The sequence below is a fragment of the Gallus gallus genome, chromosome 12 (genome assembly GCF_016699485.2).
Source record: "Gallus gallus isolate bGalGal1 chromosome 12, bGalGal1.mat.broiler.GRCg7b, whole genome shotgun sequence".
Taxonomy (NCBI): Eukaryota; Metazoa; Chordata; class Aves; order Galliformes; family Phasianidae; genus Gallus; species Gallus gallus.
This window is the reverse complement of record NC_052543.1, coordinates 13795388-13817281: the sequence shown is the minus strand read 5'-3', so window position 1 is coordinate 13817281 and position 21894 is coordinate 13795388. Positions and strand designations below refer to the sequence as shown.

At 47.2% G+C, this 21894-nt stretch overlaps 1 protein-coding gene and 1 long non-coding RNA gene across 2 annotated transcripts; one reads left to right on the top strand and one right to left on the bottom strand.

Moving 5' to 3' along the window:
* Positions 1 to 325: 325 nt before the first annotated feature.
* LOC107054419 lies at positions 326 to 15210 on the bottom strand. The gene is made up of 4 exons (XR_001468665.4): positions 13982 to 15210; positions 5771 to 5845; positions 1434 to 3651; positions 326 to 1291 (listed from the first exon to the last, which is right to left on the bottom strand). It is a non-coding gene; the product is annotated as an uncharacterized LOC107054419 (long non-coding RNA).
* Positions 15123 to 21458, top strand: PSMD6 (proteasome 26S subunit, non-ATPase 6). The gene is made up of 8 exons (XM_414416.8): positions 15123 to 15343; positions 15914 to 16119; positions 17086 to 17231; positions 17948 to 18167; positions 18277 to 18385; positions 19198 to 19366; positions 20929 to 21006; positions 21156 to 21458. The coding sequence occupies exons 1-8, from the start codon at positions 15199 to 15201 to the stop codon at positions 21250 to 21252; spliced, it is 1170 nt and encodes a 389-aa protein (XP_414416.2). The 5' UTR covers positions 15123 to 15198; the 3' UTR covers positions 21253 to 21458.
* The last annotated feature ends 436 nt before the right edge of the window (positions 21459 to 21894 follow it).

Genomic DNA, 21894 nt, shown 5'->3' with positions numbered 1-21894 from the left:
TTATTTTCACTTGGCCCTTACTACAGTTACAGCATAAGGGTCACCTGGGTCCCATTCCCTGCTCCATCTCTCAAAGCAGGGGGCTTCTGCCCCCATTGGTTTCCTTCTGCTAAACAAGCCAGGTCTTCACCTGATGCGAATCAGCACACCCAGCTGCCATTCATTGCAATGTTCTGCATCGTGCCAGGCAAGGCTTCAACCTGTAATTTATAAATAACAGCCTGCTCCTTAGAAAGATCACAGATCCTCACTTGTTTTCCCAAACAGGCCTGGTAAGGAGGGTAGGGGCATTGCTTTCAGTGACAAGTATGACGCTAACTACAGGTTATTATATAATTGGCTTTTAATATGTACAATTTAATTCTCTGTCACTGATTAACCGCACAATGAGTGTTGCCTATCAGCCCTAAGTACCTTGTACAGCTGAGCTGCCTGAGGACTGACGACTGTTTGTACAGCAAGCTCTGCATTGCTCAGCAAATGGTAAAGAGCTAATCCCTAAGTATAACCAACCAGCCATCGCCTCTCTGAAAATTAACTCAAGCAGGGTAGTTCTGCCTGTTGCCCAATGAGCATTCAAGACATTGACCATCAGAATTGCTGTGCTTCTTCCTGTGCAATTCCTTAACAAATGGATGGGCCCATTGAGCATTGGCTCCTAAACACCCCAAGCAGGGCTGTGTCCTTCACACCACAGTGTCCCGTCCTACTGCAGCACTGAAATCAGAGCAGACAGGCAGCAAATGAACGAGTATCTTGTGCTCCCCTCCGCCGTGCCCTTTGCCAGCACAGCACAAAGGTCTCACATCACGTTCTCAAAGAAAGAAAACACCAAGTTGGTACAAATTCCAGTAGTAAAAATGTAAACCTGGTTTCCAAACCTTTTTCATTTTTTGTATGGGCTCCAGCAGTGCCATGGGGGAAAAAATGGTGTTTTTTTCTGTTGGGGGGTTATTCAGAATGTGATTAACCATTTCTGACAAACCCACTGAGCCTGAGGGCTGGAGCTATGAGCCCGTAAAATCCTGCTCCCGCACCATCTGGCCCCGCTGGGTTGCTTACCGTGGTGCCCCCGCTGCCTGCATGCAGGTTGCCAGCACCTGGGAGCAGCCTTCACACCCGCTCTGCTGCCTTCCCCTGCTCCCAGAATTTGGAACCCGCGGCTCCAGCTGCAGGTGGGGATGAGCGCCAGGTGGTGGGGAGCCGGGATGATGCTGGTACGGAGGGGCTTTGCCAAGAGAGCCCTTGACAGCTGTGGAATGTGAGTGATCCTGGCACCGCGTCAACTTTGCTATTAAAAAAAAAAGCATTAGAAGTTTGTTTAGGTCCATTGCTAACTTCTTTCTTTTTTTTTCTGTAAAAGATATTTTCTGTTCTTTTTTACCCCCCCCTCCCCAGAAAGAGCACCCAATCACAATTTAATGACCGCTCACCTCAGAGGGCCTCAGGGCTCTGTACAGCCCGGTGCCACAGTCAAACATGCCCTATGCAGGCAGCACACTGGCCCAAAAGCCACCGAACTTTGCAGAGAAGCATCCAGTACACTGAGCCTTATTTTTCAGGAAGCCAAAAGCCACGCAGGCTCGGAGCCACGCAGATAAATCACAACCAGATGAGCAGAGGCTCTGCAGGGAGACGTAGCAATGGGAAGGACAAGGTCAGGAGCTCTGCAGCACACAGCTCAGCCCGTATTTGCAAACAGCACGCACAGCTCTGGCGAGGCGAGGTGCCACCCTGCAGCCACCTGCCTTCCTTAGCCAAACCCAGCCAGACAGGAGCTGTCAGCTTGGCACGTTGGCACTGGGAGCTGCCACCTGAGTTGGCGAACTTCGCTCCTTCAGGATGAAAAAAAAAAGAAGCAAGCTCCCCATTCTTTGCATTTACATACAGTCATGCTATTTATGAAATCTAGGCTGCCCTCATTCCCCTGCAGATTGCCACCTATTAGACTGCCGTCCTCCGTGGCCAGGGGAAGCTCATTAGCTAAGAGCAATTTCAGACGACTTCATTTGAAAGCTCAGGTGCCCTGTCTTTGTGTCTGTGTGTGTGTGTGTGTCCCATTTTCTCACACCTGCTGACATGACAGTGAAGAGCTACACATTTCCAACCCAGATCCTTCCAGCTATTTAGGAATTCAGGTCCCATTTGAGTACAAGGGGAACTGGTAGCTAGGGATGCTGAGGGCCATGAACATGTCACAGGAGAGCTGGGGCTATTTCCAAAAGCATCTGCAAGCCATCACACTGCAATATCGGTGCACTCACAGCCAGTACCTGATAATAGCATTTTTCCCCTAAGAACTGGATGGCATATTTCAGTTCTGCACAGTGGGAGCCCCATTAGCCAGGCTGGGCTTTGCAGCCAAAGGGCTCTCCATATCTCCATACACTCTTTTGCTTTAGAGAGCTCCAGGAGCACCTGCCCATGGGCACCCCACAAAAGGCCTTCCCATTTTCCACTCTTCTATTTCACAATATGAAGAACATAACTTCCCTTAGACGCCACATCCAGGCTTGGTCTCCCCCTGGGAACGTAGGAGCTCAGAGCCACACAGTGCACCTCCACCCCACTGCTCCGGGACCTCTTATCTGCAGCCCCACCTTTGTGCTGCTGTGCTTCTGATTAATAACACAGAGAACTACCGGCGCCCCTGTGCTGAGCATGGCCGCAGCCGTTTGCTAAAGCATTCTCAGGAGAGTTTTCCCGTTGTAAAAGCAAATATTTATATCTGCTGCTCTCTTGGAGGCTCTGGATATGATCAACTCTTAAAGTGAGATTTAGCTGAAAGAACTGATTTATTAAAATGGATAAACAAAGTGCTGTGAAGCAAGCTAATTTGGTCTAAATAAAGCATTAAACTCTGAAGAGCGCACATCACATCACAGTATATCCATATACACCATACGTATACATGCACACAGCTATACACGTCTCTATACACACACATAATTCATACAATCAAACCCACAGCTCACAGGCTGTGATCCCACAGCAGCTTCAGCCCCAGGGGACAGCAGGCCACGTACACATCAGTGTGTGCAGGGATTTATGGCAGCTCCAGCCCTGCCCAGCTGCTGTCTCTGCCCAGGCTTGGTGCCTCAGTTTCCCCATCTCCAAAGCTCCACTGTAATAACGTTTTAACTGCAAGAATCCCGGGGTCTTTTCTGTGTGCTGCTCTCTAATTGGCCCTAATTATTTGCTCGTGAGTACTCTTTTATGGCTGATGCTGGAGCAGGCTCAAGAAGCTTTTATTCTCGTGCTTGGCTTAATTAGCTTTTTTGGAACAGCAAAGCAGGGCAATATCCATTCTTGCTGCTCATCACATATTCATTATTTACATTTCCAGTATCCCAAGTAACTCGGCACAGAAAACAAATAAATGAAGGCTGAAGCACACACAAAACATCTGGAGGTGCTGTAATTAGTACTGATGGTTTGCAATGCACAGGGGCTCCATGGAGCGCTGCGGCATGACAGAGCCCATCTGCCTGCTAGAAAGGACAGCAATAGTTTGGCTAACCGGAGGTTTTTGCTGCGGTGTGCCCAGCGAGGAGCTCCCCATCCACGGTACCCTGTGGTGCTGGAGGTGCTCATTCGTGCTTCTCATAGACTGGGAAACCTGATGAAATGTAATCACATCATCTTCCATTCCTTATGGAAAAAATGAATGGATTTTTTTTTTTTCCCTCTTCCATAATTTGTTTTTTGGCATCAGAGGAGCGTGTGCCCACCAGCACATGGGAGGGATGCTGAACAAAAGGCTTTGCCATCAGGATGAAAGGACTCAGAAGAAGCCCCCAGCGTCCTCCCATCCCACATGGGTTTGGCTGTTCCTGGACTCTGAGCCAAGAGGTGAAGCAGTGACATTTCTATTTGGAGCCCAGAGGCAGCAGCCTTTGGAGCTCTTGGCCACCAATAGTAAATACAGCTGGTCAAGCCAGAGCTGTTGGATAATTTATGGCATGACTCTTCACAAAAGTAAATCCCACTCCCAGTCCGCTCCATCCTTCACCAGATAATGTGCCTGGTGAACAGTGGATGAATATTTCAGAAGTTTTACTAAATTAACAGAACCTTGTAAAAACAGTTTAAAAATAGCGAGTGAAACATTTGCATATCACGTTTCTCAACTTATAGGAGCAGGAAATGGGAGCCAGTGAGTGCCCCTACAAGTGAAATGTGTCCATGGGCCCAAATGTGCGCGTGTTCATCTGGCACCCAGCCACGAGCACCCCCTGACCCACCCCTCCTGCACCCTCACCCTTGGGTGGGACATGGGTGGAGCAGAACTTCTCCATGCCAAGTTTCTGGGGGCATCTGGGATCAGATTGATGTGGGTTTGATGGAGATGGGGATGGGGATAGGAATGAGGATGCAGATGGGGATGGGAATGGAAATAGGGAAGGGAAGGGAAGGGAAGGGAAGGGAAGGGAAGGGAAGGGAAGGGAAGGGAAGGGAAGGGAAGGGAAGGGAAGGGAAGGGAAGGGAAGGGAAGGGAAGGGAAGGGAAGGGAAGGGAAGGGAAGGGAAGGGAAGGGAAGGGAAGGGAAGGGAAGGGAAGGGAAGGGAAGGGAAGGGAAGGGAAGGGAAGGGAAGGGAAGGGAAGGGAAGGGAAGGGAAGGGAAGGGAAGGGAAGGGAAGGGAAGGGAAGGAGCACATTTGGGGCTGGAGACCCATGCTGATCAGACTGCATTATTGAGCAGCCCCCTTTCCCACAGAATCCATTTACAACAGCTTGTATTTTAGATTTTTAGTGGTGGGAGTCAGCAATGCCTTCTTGACCACCTGGCCCAGCCATGACAGCTGAGGGCTCTGCTCAGGGGAACAACACTTTGCATATATGTATGAACACAGTCACTCATGGTGAAAGATGCAGAGAGGAAGTTGATTTGGGATGCACAGAGAACTGGAGAAAACAAGTACTGCTCCCCATGGAGGCTTTATGGCAGCCCCAGAGATCTGAAGCTTTAATGATGCCTGCTTGTTAACAGCCATGAGAGCACCGGAGAGCCTGGCTGGGGGAAAGAAAGGTGGAATGCTCCCAGAATCACCTCCATAATTTGGAATTTCAAACCAATGTTTGTGAGGACATCATTATTGCTGAGCATCCACTGGGCTCAGGGCGTAAAATTCCTTTTATTCATCTCAAGAGTCAGGATTTGCAAGTGCAAGAGATTTCCAGGTGCTCGTCTAGCTCCCAGATTGTATGCAAATGATGCTGTAACATTTCCTAGGCTGAAAGAGCTGATTTTAGTTAGCGTCAGTCAAAGTGTATCAGCCTTGTCAGAACAGAGATAGTTTGATTCTTTCAGGTCATAACAACCCAAAACTCTTGACAGGATATTCAGGCAGTTTGAAGACACGACGAGCAAAATGAAAACGGTTTAAAGCATTATTCTTTTCAATGAAATGATTACTCTGGGACGAGCAGCCACTGCCTGGGATCTCCCCAGCATCTCCAGCAGGCTCCTCCTGTTTGCATTAAAGCAGGGACCGAGCTCCTGAATTTGCTGGGGTAAATGAGCTGGTGTCAGGGATCAGCCCCAGCAGGTGCTGGGACTGGGCTGCCATGGGAGCACCCCGGCACCAGGCTGGTTTGTCCTCAGCGCTGTCCCTTCTGCACAGAAGGAGCCAGATGCAGCACTGCACGATGAAAGAACTCTCCAGGGGACCCTGAGCTGCTAAACTGGGCAGGTTTGGGATCCAGGGGAGCTTCTGGGAGAAAGCTGAAAGCCTGTTCATTAACCTCTATTGCCAGAGCAGCTGCTTACCTGTCCTGAGCCAGTTACTGCAAGCTTCACGTTTCTGCTGCATGCAACTTTGACACCTTCATAGACCACTGCTCACTGCAAAACACAAAAGAAGCAGACATTGCTCTGCAGCGAGCGCTGAAAGCAGATGGATTTTCATTGACAGAGGTGAGCACAACGCGCTCTCACACACACACAGTTCTGCATCACAGCCCCTATCATCTCCATGAAGCACTGTGAGGAAATAACGTATTTTAATAACAGCACGCACACACCCCTTGAGCTCTGGCTGATAAGGCAGTAATCAAGTTTCACCACCGCAGAGTGAGATGCCTCGTTATCTCTGTCCCAGAGATAAGCCAGCCCCAGAACTGCGGGGTACCCCTTCCCATCGGCACGTGTGCTCCTCCAGAGCAGGGATTTCTCCAATACCCACTCCATCACCCTGCAGTCAGAATATCCAAATCCACGCTGGTTCCCAACGTGCTTTCATCCAACAGCCCCGATAACCGCGTTGGCTTTACTCTCATCCTGCATTATTTATTCATTGCAAATTTAGCAAATGTGGCCCCCATGGCATTCCAGCAGGGCAAGCAGTGAGGACGAATTTACTGCTGCAGTAATGCTGTAATAGCTCGGTATGGCATAACTCTGTCCTTCTAAATTAAGCACATGGAGTGGGTAGATGGTAGAAAGTACTGTTGGACATGTGGTGGTGGTGACTGCAAACTCCACTTTGAAAAAGTGGGAAAAAAAGCCCAACTGTTTGCTCCAATTTCAAGGTCAGCCATTCTGTCCTGTACACAGAGAAGGAAACGCTAACACTTCTCCAGCTGTTCCTAGACAACTGAAATCTGCTGCTTAATTCCAAGGCCATTTGGTCCCCATCTCCAACCTTCAGCTAAAAATGTACTGATTTCTGACGGGCTGAGGCAAGAAGAAAGAGTATTTCATGTTCCTGCAGAAATGCAAAGAGACACAAAAATCTGCTGCATCCCATATCTTCAATCCCATAATTAGGTCTCCTGTCATTTCTTTAGATGCTCTGCCCTATTTATCCATGGCTTTCTGACCCTGTTTCTATATCTGGTAATAAAAACAGTATTCTTGACCTCAGGTGACTGAAATCTACAGGAACTGCACTAACTTTGTATTTAGAAGGGGATGACTGCTGCAGTGGAGCAGGACTTGGCAGGGTGGGCAATGGGAGACGGGCGATGCCATGCAGTGCCACCAGCCCATCCGATGGCTGTCCCCAGACCTGGCGTTGAGATGAGAGGCATCTTCTCATTGCTGGTGGCAGAATTCTGATCTTTTTGGCAAACCGAGAGCTGCAAAACACAGGCGGTGGCTGAGCCCTCAGGGAAGCTTGTGCAGGGCATGTAGAGAGGATGCAATCATCCTGCCTCCAAATGAGAGTCAAGATTAATTAACAATGATATCCATCCTGCCCATGAAATTGTACCTGCTTCCAGCCAGATAGAAGTGGTGAAACTGTGTTCCCAAGTGCCAAATCTAAGAATAAATGAGCTGCGTGTCAGCCACATCACCTATTTGTCTGGTAGATGTATGTGTCATAAAGGCAGAATATCTGTTGCATGAAAGCCTGCCACCTGCCACCGAACAGCAACCTTTGCTGTGCCACAGAGAAGCATATTCTCAGCTAACTGATCACGGATTCATACAATCATTAAGATTGGAAAAGACCTCTAAGATCATCCTGTCTAACCATCCACCTACCACCCATATTGTCCACTAAATCATGTCCCTAAGTACTACATCTTCCCTTTCCTTAGCCACCTCCAGGGATGGTGACTCCACCACCTAATGCTAACACTTACCACATGCTGAAGATGGTGTTTCCCAGCACTAAGTGCCCCAAAAGCAGCCCCTGAGGGGAGCACAACAACCCTTGGCCAGGTCAGCAAGGCCAACAAAGAGCATCCAGCATGAACATGTGGCTGTGACAACTGGCACAGAGAATTCCTCCCCTGCTCCTTTTGCAGACATAGGTCTCAGGCTCAGCTCTGTCTCTCCCAGTCCCTCCAACACTCCGATCCCTCTGAGCCCACCCAGCCCCTGATACATGCCATGGTGCCCCCACCACCTCTCTGAACAGCAGTGTCCTGAGCTTCTGCCTCCTCCCACCCAAGCCACATGCAGCCTGTGACCCCGGGAGGGATGTAGGGGGCTCTGCTGTGGGTATAGCCGTGGTCGATGTGTCTCACAGCCAGCCCTGGCATCTCCATGGCAACCTCAGGGATGCTCACAGTCGCTGCACGTAACCACAGCTCTCCGAGTGTGCACACAACTAGCAGATGTCATCATGTTCTGTCTTGGTCATCTCGAAGAGGGGCAGTGGAGTAATGCTCACGGAATTAATGAGAGGCAGCAAACAGCTTTAAATACTGTAATTTCTGCCATGATTCTGCTGGATTAAAATCAGCCTCTTCCTTAAGACGCACAGAATCTCTCCCATCTCTCAGCGATTGCTCTGCTGATGCCATTCACTGAAGCCCTGCATGTGCTGCTGCAGCGGGTGATGTCCGTGGCACTGCTGGCATCCATCCCCCAGCCCTTCCCTTCAGGGAAACCTCAGCCTTTCACTGCTGCTCACTGTCTCACAGCTCACTCCTTGCACCCCCAGATTCTCCCTCTCTCCCCACCCAGCGCTGTGCTCCAGGATACAGGGAAGAGCCAATTACATCGGTTTTAGGGTTAACGTGTTTGCATTCATATTCCAAGCCTTGCTTTCACATCTATAACTCATTTTCCAACATCTTCAAGCAAATTTCACACTGTTGGAAAAATGTCAAGGGTTTAATCTGATATGTGTGATATTTACTGATGCCACCTGGGAGAGAGATGATCATATCTTCCACTTCCCATCATGTTTCTTACAGAAGCGAAAACGTATCAGGAGAATTCTCTGTCTTAAGCCCATGCACTGTATATGCAAATGAACGTAAATCAAACTGAGGAGCACAGACAAATAACTTTGCATCTAAGAGACTCAAGGAAGTTTTTTTGCAGTTAATGGTTTCATGGTTCGTAGCTCTGCCAACACGCCTTGCCACAGCTGTAGCGTGCATCGCAGAGCAGGACTTGGTGCCTCTGTGCTCTCCTGAGCACCTGTAAGCCCAGGGCACGAAGGCGCTGGTGCCATTGCAGGGAGGATGCTCCTTGCTGCCATCACTCACAGAGGAGCCTCTCCGGGCTCATGTATTAAACACAGCTATAATTAATGCATGACATTCTGCTGATAGCCAGATATTAATCGATAGTATCGACTTCAGTGAATTTCAAGCTGAGCTTATAAATGTAATTTAATTTTGCCCAGATCGAAGGAAAGGGAGAAAAAAAAAAAGAAGAAGAAGAAAAGAGAAAGCATGCTGCATGAAAGCAATATTCCTAAGGATTCATTTTGGTCAGACATCCGGATCTCAGAAACGGGACTTGAAGTGTTTGTGGCAAGGAATACGCTTAATTAGATTCATGCCTGAGAAGTCCCCAGCTGTTCTGCAGACAAACAGAAATATCTGAGATTTCTTCCAGCTCTGCAGAGTTGCACAGATTGGCTCCTCTCCCCGCTGCCCCAGTCGGAGAGATTTGCAGATGTGATTACTATCCGGTGCTCTGTTTCAGACGATACAAGATGCCACACAACCTCTGAGCACAGAGCAAATATCCCAGCATTTTGTTCCGTGATTACTTCCACCCTGTTCACTCCAGCAGCTGAAAAAGCCTTTGCTATTTTTTCAGGTGAAAGGCTTTCTGGAAGTTGGACATAACACACAGTCATTATGAAATGAAAATACCTCATGTGTTCAGGACAGAAAAAAAAAGAAGAAAGCTTTGTGGGCTTATTAAAAACAAGAGCGCTCACCATGCAGATCATTGCGCCAAGGGGAAAAATCCCTCCTCTCCTCTCCTCTCCTCTCCTCTCCTCTCCTCTCCTCTCCTCTCCTCTCCTCTCCTCTCCTCTCCTCTCCTCTCCTCTCCTCTCCTCTCCTCTCCTCTCCTCTCCTCTCCTCTCCTCTCCTCTCCTCTCCTCTCCTCTCCTCTCCTCTCCTCTCCTCTCCTCTCCTCTCCTCTCCTCTCCTCTCCTCTCCTCTCCTCTCCTCTCCTCTCCTCCTCTCAGGATTGTCAGTGCCTTTGTGTACCCAGTGCCCAGTGTGTTCTCATGGTCATCCAACTTGGAAGCAGATGTCAGCTGCCCTGTAACGATGGGGGACTGCAGAGCAGCCATACCTCGACTCCATCATCCCTCAGAGGGTGAACCCACTGATGATAAAGTGCTCTCAGCTCCTGGACCTCAGGGCAAACCCATGTGCTGCAGGGGATTGTCATGCCCAGACCACACAGCTGGGGAGAAGCCAAAACAAGAAGCAGATGCCCAATCACAGCCAGCCATAAACCCCCATGCTCAGTAGGGAAACAAGCCATGACCCTCCAGCTGTCCACATCCCTGGGTCACCGAGTCCAACCACAGGCAGAACGATGCTGTCTGAGAGCCCCGGCTGTGACTCTCAGGCTCATCCCATTTCTTACTCCCTGCTGCTACCCCAGCCCCGGTTTTGAGGTCCCACCTTCAGCGTTGGGCCTGGGGTGCTGAGTGTGGGGCTGGCTGCCCACAGTCCCCTTTCCTCCTCATTTATCCCCTCCTTCTCATTCCTCCCCTTCCTCCTCATTCCTCCATTTCTCCTGCCACCCCTTGGGCTGCTCCAGAGCTCACCCCACTGTGCAGGCTGGGAGGTCTATGGATGCTCTATGAATCACACAGCCGATTGCAGTGGACCGTGTGCTGCTCTCCCTGTCCCCCAGCACACCCGTTTCCATTTACCTTAAGGGAAATTAAGAATGCTTAAAAGATGATCACTTTGGCCTTTGAAGCTTTTCTTTCTGATTCGGTGTGTTTGTGCCTTAGAACAGTGTTTCAAATATTGTGGCACTCGGGATGATCTCTGTTTCAGTGACGGGCAGGTAATTGTAATTAGCTTTATCACGATGCAAATTCAGAATCCGCTCTGAATGCTTTCCTTTGAATTGAGTTAAAAGGAGCTATTTGAGCTGACAATCATTTTGACTGCAGTGTGTGAGAAAGACTCCAATTCTAAACTTACGGGAAAGGCTCATTTTACTGCTGGGCTGAGAGTCTGCCGTCTCCGAGCTCGTTGGCATCAGTAGGTGAGAGCCAGAGCCAGAGCAAATATTTCTCTGGGCTCCCACATCCATGCAGTGTGTTTTAGATTACACTGAAGTGGATTCACAAGAGGAAGCCGGGGGATGGCAGGGAGGTGAGCGTGGATGGAGGCAGCACAGGGGGTAATGGAAGGAAACGGTCACATGAAGACAAAGCAGAGGCAGTCAGAGAAATGGCAAAGGGCTTCAGGTTGAGAGCAGCTCATGGAGAAAGTTATTTGCATTGTTCTAAGAAGGTTAACAGAGCGCACAGCACCTGCCCCCCCCCATCCCCTGCTCTCACCATTCTCTTACAGGGATGGGTATGAAACACGCCACACCTGAGACAGGAAAATAAGGGGTTTAATTGTGCATGCATGGCTGCAGGCAGCTCTTCAGACGGGCAAGAGCAAGGACAGCTCTGCAAAACAGCAACCAAGGACAAGGCTGCCTGCAACTCTGAGAATTGTCATGGAAACTACAAGGAAAGTGGCACACAGCGCCAGGGAAGGTAGGCAGGAAAAAGGCACTGGAAATAGCTGCTGCAGGAAAGTCTCCTTGCAGAGCTTCGAGACATTAAAAGTCAATTGGATAAACTGTTCAGTAATTTTAGAGGGTCTTTGAAAAAAAAAAATGGTTTTTAAAGGGAAAAGAAAATAGAGTAAAAGAGAAAACTACGTATGGCTCAGCAAAATGTCCAGGAGGAAAATGCTCTGAAAGGACAAAGAATGAATGCAAATAAGCATCCTGCAATGTTTATTACATAGGCAGATACATAGAGATTGATGCAGTCACACTTGTGTGTTTGCTTATACACAGCATACTATATATATATATGCTATATATACAGTATATGTATAGTTATACGTATATGTAGTGCGTGTATATAAATACATAAAGTAGTGTGTACATATGTATAGTATGTATAGTATATATAGGATATATATAGCAGTAGTATATAGATACATATATAGGTGTCATGCTGTGTGTGTCAGGGCAAGGCAAACAGAGGTTGATTCAGAGGGTGAGTATCTGCAAAGTGCACGGGCATTGTACCCCGCTCACATGAGTTACAGGGAGTTGTAAATCACACCACATAAAACACAGCATCTGATATACTGCAGTATAAATTCAAACTGAAAGGAGGTGACAGCAGGTGAACTGTCTCATTTACCAAGCGAGGTGAATTGCCAACCCCCAAATGCAAAAAGCACACGGGGAAAGGAAAGGTCCGGAGCAGAAGAGATGAGGAAGGGAAAGCCAGGGCTGAAAGGAAATGGAAAGAAAAATATCACAGCACTGCCACGCTGGTGCAGCTCGCACTGAGTGGCCCTCACATCCCCACCTTGGGACTTCATGTGCTCAGGATGAGGAGCCTCAGCAGCTTCTCCAGCTCATTTGATACCCAAATCAATGGGCTTTAGGTAGGTGCTCTCCAGGTACACCAGCAATGCTCAGAGCCAAACTCCCATCCGTTTTTGAGAGGTGTTTTGCTCTGTGGATCCAGCAGTGTGCTCAGACTGCATCCACTCCAACGTGGCGACTATTTTAAAAGACAGAGCAACATCGTACTGCACTCATGTTTGCATCACACACCGCTTGCCTTGATTAATACATGTTTGCCTGATTTGCTATGAGATCTAAATTGAAGTTACATGACGCTTCTCAGCCCAGAGCTTTTCTTTGCATGATGTGAAAATGACCTGTCATTACGAAGAGTGAAAAATAAGACGGGGCTGTGTGTTTGAAAAGAAGCTGTGCAAAAGACCTGCCAGAGCACATCAATATTTGTAATTACAGTGGCAGGTGCTGCTCTGTGTGCACACACCAGTGAGGGTTGGTTTCCCACAGATCAGCTATTCTTTCTCCCATTTTGCCACCGGCGCAGCGCTCCCATCTCTTACAATGTGCCTCCTCAGTACCCAACGCGTTTCCCTTCCCTGCCTTCAACCTGGGATGGTCATACAGCCATCCCCACTGCTGATCTCCTTCCCTAAGAGCTGTCTGTGCCAGAGGCGTTGGCGCTGGGGTTGAGATGCAGGCGTGGGTTAACCACAGCTGCTGCTCCTTCCCAGCTCGGCTCGGCCCTACCTGGCTTGCACCTCAGTTCAAGCAATTGGCCATCATTGAGGACTCGTGACAGCTGACAGATTTGGTTCAGGTTGACCCAGGGGTTTAAAATGCATTAGAGAACAGACGCACAGACTGACAGGCAGGCAGCATAATTGCGTGAGACTATTTCCTTTGACAAAAAAAAAAAAAAAAAAAAAGCTTTAAAAATCCACAAAGGACAAAAGTCACTAATGCACCTCAAAAAAAGGCTGGCGGGAGCTAAGAGGGGGAAATGGAGTCACTCCCAAGGCAGCAGGAACATGGAAAGGTCTTAGGATTCTTGCTCTCCGTCTCAAATGATCTCAGTAAAAAAGGCCCAACTATAGGATCATAGAATCATTGAATCCTTAGAGTTGGAAGGGACCTTTAAAGGTCATCTAGTCCAACTCCCGTGCAATGAACAGGGACGTCCATAGGATCACATTGCCCAGGCCCTGATCCAGCCTCACCCTGCAGCGATGGGGCATCCAGGAGACCTTATATAACACCAACCTGAGGATTTAAGTGAGCTTTTTGCTCCCAGCACGTGTAAAGCACCACGAATTCCAAACAGATGGCTTATTTAAAGATCACATGGTACGTACTGAAATCAATATCCAGATTACAGAGGGAAATAGATATAATTGTAGGCATGTGAAAACCACCCGGTCTGGACAAAGATTGGGGCAAAAGGAATCAGCGCTTCTTAAAGTCTTAGAAATGCAAAGAAAGAGTTGAAGTGCACATAATTACCAGTGAGAGGCATTGTAGCAAAGCAGATAAAGTTAATTATACAGTAAAGGAGCATTTCCAGTTGGCGTGGTAGTAATCATAGTCGACAGAGAAGTGCCCATCAGAAGGAACCGCACGTAATAAAAGCAATCATTTAGTGTAAGTGTACAGCACAAATTACCTACAAAGACAGGGGCAGATACAGACACACAGCTGGAGATGACAAACCTTAATGAAGACTTGTGGGGTCCTACAACCAATAGGATATGTTAAAACGCAGCAGAGCCTATCCTGCATGCTGTGTCCCACCGAACCCTCACACCCATCCGCAGGGGGTCTCTGCATTCTGACACGGGGGGGATGGAACGTAATACCTGAAATCAAAGGCGGCCTTTAAGGTTCGAGCATAGATCATTTCAGTGTGCGTTTCTCACATGCCTGTATGGGAGCAGCGTGGGAGCAGCCCAAAGACACTGCACCCAGGTGATGGAGCAGAGGAGGAGCCCCACGGCCACCCTGCCTGCCCCGTGGTGCCTCACTATTAGGTTCTAACAGCTTCCCAGACCTCTCACTAAGGCTGAGGTTTAGTTTTGGCCCCCTCGGGTTCCAACTCCCCCTAAACTGGCTTGATGTTTGGAATACCCCAACTAACAGACCCTAACGCTGCAAAAGGCTTAATGTGGGGCTTCAATGAAATGTTGCTCTTCACAGCGTCCCCAGTGTGCTAAAAGAGGAGGATGTACTGACTCGAAAGTGTCCAGATAAATAAATAAAGGGCACCAATTAAAGTGAAACAGACATCTGAGAAGTCTGAGGCTCCCAGCACGGCTCCAAGCAAAGCTGATTGATTGCTGGGGTGAGCCTGCAGCTCGGGGCGTGGGTTCTGTGCAAAGAGCTTCCCCTGGCAGCAGGGTGCCAGGCCCCTGTGCACCTCCCTTTTGGACACCTCCACGCAGTCGTCCTCACGCAGCCGGGCAGCATTCAGCCAGCTCCTGCCGTGCAACCACAAGGGCTGCTGCACACTGCGTGCATCACCCCTACGGGCTGCGAAATGCACGTGACTCCGTGCACAGCGCCTGCAGCCCGCACGGTACACGTGCACTCCGTACACACCGCGCGCAGCCCCTGCAGCCCGCACGGCACGCGCTGTGCACGCGCACCCCCTACAGGCCGCGCGCGGCCGCTTCGGCCCGTTCTGCGCAAGCGCACTGCCGCAATCCTCCCTCCAGCACAGCACCGCGCGCATGTCACTCCACGCATGCGCACTTCCCGGCCGTGAGGCGCGGCACAAAGCTCGCACACCTCCGGGCCGAAAGGGGGCGGTGCAGAGCGGGTGGCAGCGCCGGAAGTGAGGCCGCCGTTTCCGCCCGTCGCGGCTGAGTCACTGGGCCGCGCCGCCGCCCCGGTGTCCGCCGCCGTCCCGAGCCGCTCCGAGCCCCGCCGCCATGCCGCTGGAGAACCTGGAGGAAGAGGGGCTGCCCAAGAACCCCGACCTCCGTATCACCCAGCTCCGCTTCCTCCTCAGCCTCCGGCCCCGCGCGCCCGACCCCGCCGCGCGAGATGAGTTGATGGCGGCCGTGAGGCTTCACAGTGAGTGCGGGCGGAGCGGGGATCTGTCTGTCCGAGTGTCTGTCTGTCAGCAGGCCGGGTCCGTCCGGGGGCTGAAGGCGGGGGGGAGCCGACTCTGGCTGCCTCAGGTTAGTCCTGAGGCGGTCTGGAGCTCGTGCGTCTGTGTGCGTACCTGTGTCCGTGTGTACGTTTCTGTGCCTGGCTGTAGGCGCAGCCTCCTGGAGGCCGTCGGTCGGCCCCGGGGGCAGCGAGGGTTGGGCGGTGGGGACGGGCAGGGCTTCGGGCACAGTGCTGTGCTGCCCCGTTCCTGGCTTCCTGCACGCTTAGAGTGGCTTTTGGTGGTTTAAAAGGTGCGAGCTGTGACTGGGCTCACTGTGCAAGAGGCTGGGTAAATAAATAGTAAGGGAAGTGCTGAGTTACAGCGGAGTCAGAAGATCAGCAAATAGAAATGTGCCAGGCAAGGCCCACTGAGGCAGTGCCCTGGTAACGTGCTGCTGACTGCATGGACTTCGCGGGTACCTGGCTGCAGGAGGACACGATGGTCAGTTGTGTTGTCCTGCTGTAACCAAAGCATTCTGGCTTTTCGTTCAGACATGGCTCCATATTATGAAGCCCTTTGCAAGTCTCTGGAGTGGCAGATAGACACGGAGCTGTTGAACAAAATGAAGAAAGCTAATGAGGAGGAATTGAAACGGCTTGACAATGAACTGGAAGATGCTGAAAAGATCTTGGGGGAGAGTGAAATCCGAGATGCGATGATGGCCAAAGCTGAGTACCTGTGCAGGATTGGGGACAAGGTGGGTTCGTAGCTGTTGTGCTTAACCTGGGAAGTGGCTAAGCAGCACACAGTCATTCACTCCCTCATCTTCCTAGTGGGAATGGGGGAGAGAACTGAGGGGAGTTGAACTGGTGGGCTGAGATAAAACTATTTGCTAAGATAAGAGAAGAGGAAAAGAGTGATTGTTCTGATCGTATATATGTGGATGTATGCGTGTATGTACATATATAAATTTATATATACATATGTACGTATATATTCATATAACAAGTGATGCACAAACAGTTGCTTACCGTCCCCTGAACAGCGGAAGAGAGTGTGATGGACTCCCACCCCCTTCAAAACTCTCCTTCTGTGTGATGTCGTATGGTATGGGATTGCCCTTTGGCTGCTGTCCTAATTCTGTCCCCTCCCAGCTCTTTGGAAACCCTCCTCCCCAGCCCTTCCCTAATAGGAGCTGAGAAACTGGAATGGCTTTGGCTCTGTACAACACTGCTTAGCAACAACTAGAAACATTGGTGTTTTATCAACGTTGTTTTCCTCCTGAAACCAAAACATAGCATCGTGCTAGACCCTGAAGAAAAACAATTCCATCCCAGATGAAACTAAGGCAATAGCACAGGTTGTATGAATTCACATAGAAACACAGCACTGTAATCTCTGTAGCTGGGCAGATTCCAGGGAGTGCTGAATGGAAACTGGCTGCCTTGCAGTGGGTTTCTTCTATGGCACAGCACATACATGGGTGGGAGACAGGGGGAGGGTGTTACTGAAATTAAAATTAAGCAGTGAAAAACAAGTAGGCTGTAAAAGAAAAAACTCTTTTCCTGAAAAGGGAAAGAGCTATTTTCCATTTGTCAATATTGTTTTTCACTCACTTTGTGTCTTTAGTTTATGGAATGCAATTAATGTACTGACGACAGATGTTTTGCAAATATTCTGATTGCTTTGAACTCTCTCATGATGCCAATGATTATTTTGTTAGGAGGGAGCTCTGACTGCATTCCGCAAGACTTATGACAAAACTGTGGCACTGGGGCACCGTCTGGATATTGTGTTCTATCTCCTACGGATCGGCTTGTTTTACATGGACAATGACCTCATCACACGGAACATTGAAAAGGCAAAAAGGTACTGCTTGGGTTGGCTGAGTGCAATAAAGCACTTCTCAGACAAACTGTTGCAAGACAAATGGAAAAAAAAAACCCACCTTGCTATCAAGAAATGACAATGACAGCCTCTGAGACAGAATCACAGAACGATGGGCAGGTGTTAACTTGGGCTAGAGAGTTTCCTATTTCTCCCTCTTTTATGAGGGCAGAAACAATAGCAAGGTTAGTGTGTTGTCTCAGCTATTTTCCTAGCAACTGACTTGATGGGACTTTGTAGCCGACCCCCCTTTCTCTCTTCTGTAGCTGTTAGAAGACAAGTTTGCATGTAATGATACTGTACAATGAAGTGCAGTGCAGGGATGCCACCTGAACCCAATACATCCTGGCTCGATAAAGTGCCACTTTCTCCTCTAGAAGCAAGAGCCCAGTGCCAGCATGTTATTCCCTCATTTCCACAGCTAGCTGAGCTTTGTGCTGTCAGCATGTAATACTTCACTGTTATAAACTTTTCTTATAACATAAAGTTGATGTGACTAATGTGATTATTGAACGTTTGGCTGTTCCGTTGGTAACTTCTCTCTATGCTGTTAGTTGGACAGCTTTGATTTTAGCAGCAAAAGAAGTGGAGGTCTGCTGTTGCAGCTGAGGTCGATGGTAATGTTTACTGTACTTGTTTCATATGACTTATCCCATAATAATTTTACATAAGTAATTTTCTTTTTGTTCTATTTTAAGTCTAATAGAAGAAGGAGGAGACTGGGATAGGAGAAATCGTCTAAAAGTGTACCAGGGTCTGTACTGTGTAGCTATTCGAGATTTCAAACAGGCAGCAGAGCTCTTCCTTGATACAGTTTCAACGTTTACATCCTATGAACTTATGGATTACAAAACATTTGTAACCTACACTGTCTATGTCAGCATGATTGCATTAGACAGACCTGACCTTAGGGAAAAGGTAAGGAAAGCAAGTGATACCTGGTTCCAACAGACCCAGCCTTTATTTAACCTCCTTATGTCTGGGCTAAAAAGAATAGTATTTAAGCATGTTTTTTGTTTCTTTTCAGGTTATTAAAGGAGCAGAGATTCTGGAAGTGTTACACAGTTTGCCAGCTGTACGACAGTATCTCTTTTCTCTTTACGAGTGCCGATATGCAGCCTTTTTCCAGTCATTAGGTAAAGCTATCTTGTTTCTTATAAGAGCATTTCAGGCACTGTAGTGGCTTGTTTCTCATCATTCAGAGCTTCTGTGGAGTAGCTACAGTCTACAGCAAGAGCAGAAAATAAAAAACAATTTAGATAGGGATGTAAAGTTTGATGCCATATGATTAAAACGAAACGTGTAGTGAGCCTCATGAAACATTACATCTAATTAGCCGGAAAAGACTTGGAAAATAGCTATGGAGCAGCATTTTACCTGAGTAACCAGTCCAAATGGGGAAAGCTTTGGAGATTTAATCTTTGAAATAAACTAAAGGCCTTGTGCCTGGGGACACTGAAATCTCAGCCTGCAATTGAAGCTTCTGTCGTCGTCGTTACCACTAGCCTTCCAGTTTGGTTTCTGTATAGAAGGCTGACTGAAGAAAAGCTTTTCAGAAAACTTCTGTCGTTCTTGGCTGTTCTTTTTAGAAAAGCAGAAAATGAGATAGTTAGAATAAGCCAAAAGAACTCTTCGTTTTGTGGAAGACTGGACTTCATTTGTAGTGCAACTACAGGGAAGAGTGGTTCACATCCTAAAAGTATTCCATGATGACTGGTAGGGTTACTAGCTTTGCCACAGTATTGCTTGCATTCAATGACTACTTCTGGTTCTAGAACTATTACAGTTTTTACAAACTTACTTTTGTGTAGCACAGAATACCTTTCATATCCAGACCTAAGCAAGAGTATAATGTAGTTTTGTTCACACTAGTTATGCATTAACTGTTTGATTTACCTGGATGATACGTCACATTTCTTACTCATTAGATTTCTTTGTCTTGTTTCAGCTATTGTAGAGCAAGAGATGAAGAAGGATTGGCTGTTTGCACCTCATTATCGATATTATGTACGGGAGATGAGAATTCATGCATACAGCCAGCTCCTAGAATCCTACCGCTCACTGACATTAGGATACATGGCAGAAGCATTTGGAGTCAGCGTAGAATTCATAGATCAGTAAGTTTTAAGCTTTGTAAGTAAAATGTTTGTTCTGAACCTACCTAAGTTATGCTTTTGTGGAAGAGATGGGCTGCATTTGAAGGTGATGTTTCAGTAAAGAAAATAATTTGAGTACTGTTTCTCATGAAAACTATTCCAGTTCTACTTTCACTCTGACGGTCATATGGAAAACTATTCTTTTGTGATTAGTTTTGTTCTTTATCCTGCTATTTCTATGGACCTTAATAAGCCATAACCTTTAACAACATAGTTCACAAATACCTCAAGGTAAATATTCACATTCACAAACGTCACATCGTGTAGCTTTGCTTGCTTTCTGCTAAGTGAATAGAAACTGCTGTTTTTCACTTAAATCAGACATACAGTGCAGTCTCAATTTGCAATTCACTTTCTGGTGTAAGAAATAAATCAGATTTAGATCATGACGATAACTAATATGAAGTGAGAAAGTGACTTTTACCTTGGCTACTATACAATTAACAAATGTATGGTTAGAAGAGTGGCGTGGTTAGGATGGTATTTTACAGGTTTATAGTTAGAAGAGTATCGTGGTGGAAAGAGACAGTCAAGAATGAAATGCTCACCCAGGTCCTGGGCTCACAGTAGAAAACTCCAAAGGGAGGGATCTCCAGAAAGAGATCCTTCCCCAGTGGCACTCAGCCCTGGGGTCTAGGAGAGGTGCAGCCAGGCTCCACACCTTCCAGTCACACAGGTGAATTGCCTTCCCCTGTGCTCTCAGGGCTGACTCAGCTCTTGCCTCAGGTGATCCATCAGTGGTTCAGGCTGTGATTCAGCTGTTTCCATACAGCTATGTATGTCAAACGTTTTGTTTCAAATGCTTTCACAGGAAACATTCTTCTCTCATAAAGAAATTTCAGATTTTATAACATAGAAAAGTGCTGCAGAAATATGAATACTGCTTGAAATGTTCAGGAATTAATTAATAGGTGTTCCAAGAGACACCAAATACCATTCAATTCAGAGGTAAATGTTTCTAAGTCATACTAGCTTTTGTGCTTCTTAGCAATTAGTTAGTAGTTGTGGCTTTGTCTTACCATGTATCCCAGGATTTTTTCTAATTATTAGTATTTATATATAATAATATAACATCAGCAATGTCACATGGAACAGCAGCTGATGAAGCAAAGCAAACAAAACGTTTAGAACTGCTAGGAAATAAGGAGCTCCTAAGAGACTCTTTAAATGGATTGGCAGTATTTACATCAGGATGAGTTCTGGATGTGTGTGTTACCTGAGTGCCACCTCTGAATTTGAACAGCTGAGCAAAAAGATGAGTCTCACTTAACCTGAGAGTGAGATTTTGGCCTCAGAAGAAAGTACTACAACTTGTATTAGGATTGTTGGAACGACTGTGCTTAATTTGTGTCCAAACTTCAAAAAGATGAGAGTGTGTAAGATACCTGATGAAAATATATTGCATGTACTTCAGAAGTAGATGACCATGATGTTTTGTAAGAGCAGATCCTATGCTTGTAGGCCTGTGGTTCCTTGGTGAAGTGTTGTTAACAGTCTTGTTTTTTTCTCTCTCTTTACTTTAGGGAGCTTTCAAGATTTATTGCAGCTGGGCGATTACACTGCAAAATAGACAAAGTAAATGAGATTGTAGAAACTAACAGGTAGGACATCATCAATTCCTAGAAGTTACATTTTACAGCCCAGTTGAGTTCTGTACACGTTGATCACCTTTACATGTATGTAGTAAGTTTCATGGGGTAAAAGATCTCAACTCTAAATGCTTTTTTTTTTTCCCCTTCATAATTTCTAGGCCGGATAGCAAGAACTGGCAGTACCAAGAGACCATCAAGAAAGGGGATTTGCTGCTAAACAGAGTTCAGAAACTTTCCAGAGTAATTAATATGTAATTTTTCTAATGCAAGGGAATGCAAAATGTAGATGTTTAAACCATTTTGGAAGTAACCTATAAATATATTGTATAACTTGGTATACTGTAGGTAAAAAAAATAGTAGCGAGAGAGCTCATGTTTTTACTTTCCACTTCATTATGTACACAATGTTTTGTTTTGGCGTATGGATGCCAGTTCATTTATTAAATGTATGGTACAATTGATCTCTTGTAATATATTTTATTCCTTCACTTGAATGTGTGTAATCTTCAGTACTTTATAGCAAAGCAAGTCAAGATCTGTACAGAAAGAACAGTGATCCTTTTTCTAAGACCTTTATGTTTGAATCAAAGGTGAAAAGAAATAATTGCATAATCATGAAATAGCCAAAAGTTTGCTATTTCTGAGTGCTATTTAGACAGGATGAATTCTTACCATGAGAGAATTGCAGTGTAAAGTAGAAGGAAGAGGCATTTCTTTTTCTAGAACTGATATAGAGCAGGGCAGGAAGACTTCAGTTCTGGCTGCTTCTTGGTAACATCTTTTCCACTGTCCATAGATACAAACGTTAAGGATATTAGATGGCAGTACTACAAACGATGTGAGCCGTAGGGCTCACTGAATTGAGGGATTTCCTTTCTGGTGCAGAAGTGAATTTTC